The 4393-nt window shown below is 45.8% G+C and overlaps 1 protein-coding gene across 1 annotated transcript in view; it reads left to right on the top strand.

Annotated features, from left to right (window-relative positions):
• The window catches only part of LOC105822374 (low affinity sodium-glucose cotransporter-like), a 73747-nt gene that overhangs the window by 1505 nt on the left and 67849 nt on the right, over positions 1 to 4393 (top strand). Inside the window, 1 exon segment of the mRNA XM_012659353.1 lies at positions 2192 to 2263. Within this exon segment, the coding sequence (XP_012514807.1) occupies positions 2192 to 2263 (72 nt within the window).

The following is a 4393-nucleotide window of genomic DNA, read 5'->3' as shown; positions in this document are numbered from 1 at the left end:
AAGGACTCCATCCAGGGAGTGAAAAGGGAAACCACAGAATGGGATAAAATATTTGCAAATCAAATATTGATAGGGGATTAATATCCAGAATATATAAAGAAATCCTACATCTCAACAACAAAAACAGCACATTATTTTAAAATGGGCGAAGGCCTTGAATATGCATCTCTTCAAGAAGATGTACAAACGGCCACAAGCAAGTGCAAAATGCTCAACATTATTGGTCATTGTATTAGAAATGCAAATCAAAACCTCAATGTAATAGCCACTTGACACCTACTAGAATGTCTATAATTTAAAAAAATAAAAAAAAAATAGCAAGAGTTGAGGAGGATGTGGAGAAACTGGCGCTGCTGTGGATCGTGGTGGGAATGCAAAACGGTGCAGTGCCGTGGAAAGCAGTTTGACAGTTCCTGAAAAGGTTAAACACGTCTCTCTTCATCTCTCCCTAAACCTCTCTCCACCGGGTCAAGTCTCCTTCAAGACCCTGTCTTTGCACTCAGCGGGCATCCCGCCCCCACCTCCACTTCGCACCCTCTTTCTGGTCCCCCACCCCCCATTCTCATACTCTGCCTAGGCCAACACTGACCACTGGCGGGCTGGGGCATCGGAGCGTCAAAGGAGAGGTTTAAAGGTGCTCTAGCAAAGGAGCTGGCTCTGATACCTCGCCCCACCTGCTCGAGGCTGATGATTAACCCAGAGCTTATATAAAGACGGGGTCATCTCCGAGATGGGGAAAGCGCCACCTGCAGCCATGGCCAGCACGCTGCGCCCCGGCACCGTGGCTGGGACCCCCGAGCCGCCTGCACTGTCAGAGCGCCTCCAAAACCCTGCAGACATCTCTGTCACTGTCTTCTATTTTGTGGCGGTGTTGGCTGTCGGGCTGTGGGTATGTGGGAAACCAGTGGGCTTTCAGGGTGGGCACAAGATTAGGGGGAAGGTGTGTTAGGGAGGGAAAGGTGTGGTGTGACAAGGCTGAGACAAGATTAACAGCTTTTACAAATGTCACTGTCTTTCAGAATCATTTTCTTGTGTGTGGCATAAATAACGCTTACACTGAGTTACTCTAACAACCCTGCTGTGTGAACAGAGCCGGGACTGGCACCTTCAGACTTAACTGTGTTCACTGTCCCCAGCATCCCGGCATAATGAATAAAGACTTTATTTTTATCATCTCATTTTTTTTACTTTCTTTTGCCGTTTGCTCACTATCTTAGTAGGTAGGACATTTAATCCATTCTTTAGTTCTAGGAATGAGTTTGAGGCTCCAAATTTTCTTCCAAGCACAGGTTTAGCCATCTCTCGAATTGAGTAGATGAAAATAAACAAAACAATTGGGACAGAAGTTGAGGAATGTGATTTCTCAAGTTCTTTCCAACTCAGATTTTATGAAACTATGATTTTTAAATTCCTTCCACTTTAATTTTAAACTATTAAGGGGGCACAAATGTCTTAGGTTACATGAATGACTTTTGTAATGGTTGGGTCCCAGCTGAAGGTGTGGCTATCCCCCAAATAGCATTCATAGTAACCGTTAGGTAGGTTTTTGCCCTCCTCCTCCCCCACCATCCCCTTCCCCGGTTGATTTCCACTGAGTTTTACTTCCTTCTGTGCACACCTGTGCTCACTGGTTAGTTTCAATTAAATAGTGAGCACATGTGTTTGTTTCCATTCTTGAGACACTTGACTTAGGAGAATGGTCTCCAGTTCCATCCAGATTGTTGCAAAAGGTATTAATTTATCTTTTTAATGGCTGAGTAGTACTCCACGGTATACACGTACCACATTTTATTAATCCACTCGAATTGATGAGCACTTGGGTTGATTCCACAGCTTTGCAATTGTGAATTGTGCTGCAATAAACATTGGAGTCCAGATGTCTTTTTGGTGAAAATTCTTTTTTTTTTTCCTTTGGGTAAATAACCAATAGTGGGATTGCTGGATTGAATGGTAAGTCTACTTTTAGTTCCTTGAGGGATCTCCATACTGTTTTCCATGCAGGTTGTACTAATTTGCAGTCCCACAAGGATGCCACATCACAGAATCCAGGAAAACGTTTCTCTCTGTAGAAGTGCAGGAAAAGTCAGCACCCTCAGCACCCTGCACCAATCAGCACCCTGGCCAGAGCATCATGGCTGTCTTGGGTGCTTCTGCTGTGGTTTGACCCTCACCTGTTTTCCCTTCTCCTCAGGCGATGCTGAAGACCAACAGGGGCTCGGTGGGAGGCTTCTTCTTGGCTGGTCGAGATGTGGCTTGGTGGCCAGTAAGTGGACCAGAGTTTCCTGGAGATAAATTTCCTGGGTGTGGGTTTAAGAGTGAATACCGAAAACATTAGGGATGTGGTCATTTCTGATGTACCTTGGTTGCCACTTGCTGGTGGCTCTTTTTCTAAACCCCTGACCGCATGGCTCTGTCCTGTGATTCCAGTTAATGAATTATAGTATGTCTCCAGTTATGAGAGCAAGATTAGTCTGGCAGTTAAGAACACCCTCAGTTCAACTCCATCTCACGTTCTTCTCCCCTGCTCCTCATCAAGAACTCTCTCCCTGGCTTCTCCCTAGCCCCCACATTCCTCCTTTATTCCCAGTCCTGAGCTCAGTCTGCCCCTCTGGTTTGGATTGTCCCCTGTCACCACTCTCCTTCAATGCCTGGCTCAAGCCCTTCCTCATTTGGGGAGTCTCCCAGCTCTCTCCAGCCCTGCCCTGGGTGTCTAGTCCTTCTGCCCTGTGCAGTTAGCGGTAGTGGGGGTGTTCCCTGTGATGGCACCAGTGGTGATGTCTCTCTGACTCTTGTCCAGTGGGTGTTCTCCTTGCTGAGTTTAGATGTGTGGCCCCCTCAGCCAAAGTCTCACTGCAGCAGTGGCTGCCTCTCCCTCTCTGAACCTGGAATGTGTCAGCAGTGGATTGGATACACAGTGGGAGCTCATGAAATGCTTCCTTCACAGATCTGCTAGCTCATTTTCTAAATAATATAAAGGGAAGTGGAAATTGTCTGGGATGATTGAAGCAGACCAACCACAAGCTCGAAATGAAGTTTTATTTGGGGCACCCAATCAGACATTGACCTCTTAGGGCTGTTTTGTGAAACATTCAAGGCTCAACCAATCCTAAAGCCACAAACCAGCTCAATCCTGTCCTCTGTCCCCAAATATCTGAATAGAAAAAGCTGATTTTACAGAAGATCAGAAAGGTGGGAACAGAAGCAGCAGTGCAGGGTTCCACACCCCAATTCTGTTCTGCCAGGACTGGTGTTCACCCGCAGCCACTCAAGAGATCTCTCTTGACCTTTGAGTCATAAGAACAGCTGGCAGGCCTGGCACAGGGGCTCACGTCTGTAATCCTAGCACTCTGGGAGGCTGAGGCGGGAGGATCTCTTGAGGCCAGGACTTCAAGACCAACCAGAGCAAGAGCAAGACCGTCTCTACAAAAAATAGAAAAATTAGTCAGATGTGGTGGCATGTGCCTGTAGTCCCAGCTACTCAGGAGGCTGAGGCAGGAGGATTGCTTGAGCCCAGGAGTTGGAGGTTGCAGTGAACTATGAGGACACCACTGCACTCTAGCCCGGGCAACAGAGCAGGACTCTGTTTCAGAGAAAAAAAAAAAAAAAAGCAGACAATGTGCTGGAAAGGGAGATGAATGAGAAGAGAGTCCCATGGCTGGAAGGACAGAGAGGAACTCCCTCCTACTTAGCCTTGGGATCTTTGAAGCTGATTAAAAGGGCAAGAACTGATGGGAGGTCTGGAAGTACTTGACCAAGGACAGGCTTAAATCAAAGCATTTGGGCACACTTGAAGCTCGGACTTGGGGGGCAGGGAGGGTAAGGGCATGATATGTAACCTAATCATTTGTACCCCCATAACATGCTGAAATAAAAAAAAAAGCATTTAGGTAGATAGAACAATGTTTCCTTAAGGCAGAGGTCAAAGAGCTTTTCTTTAAAAGACAAGGTTATAATTATTTTAGGGATTATGGTCCATATGGTCTATTGCAGCCACAGTACCCTGCCATTGTAGGACCAAAGCAGCCATAGTCAATATGTAGACACTGAAATTTGATTCATATAATTTCACATTTTCACAATTTCACATTTCACAAAATATTATTCTTATTTAGACTTTTAACCATCTTTTAATCCTTCAGAACTGTTAAAAAAAAAACATTCTTGGCTTATGGGCTATACAAAAATTGGTGATGGGCTGGATTTAGCCCATGGGCAGTAGTTTGCTGACTCCTGTTCTAAGAAGTAGAGATTGAAACATCTCAACATCTATCTGCTTTAAAGAAGTTTCATTTGGATCTTTTAACTCTAATCCTGATACATTCTCTTGCATTCCAGATGGGAGCCTCTCTCTGTCCCGACCCGCGGGGTAGTCAACGCGGACCCTGGAGGAGGG

This window comes from Propithecus coquereli, unplaced genomic scaffold (assembly GCF_000956105.1).
Source record: "Propithecus coquereli isolate 6110/MARCELLA unplaced genomic scaffold, Pcoq_1.0 Scaffold606, whole genome shotgun sequence".
NCBI classification, from domain to species: domain Eukaryota; kingdom Metazoa; phylum Chordata; class Mammalia; order Primates; family Indriidae; genus Propithecus; species Propithecus coquereli.
This window is presented reverse-complemented; position numbering and strand designations above follow the sequence as displayed.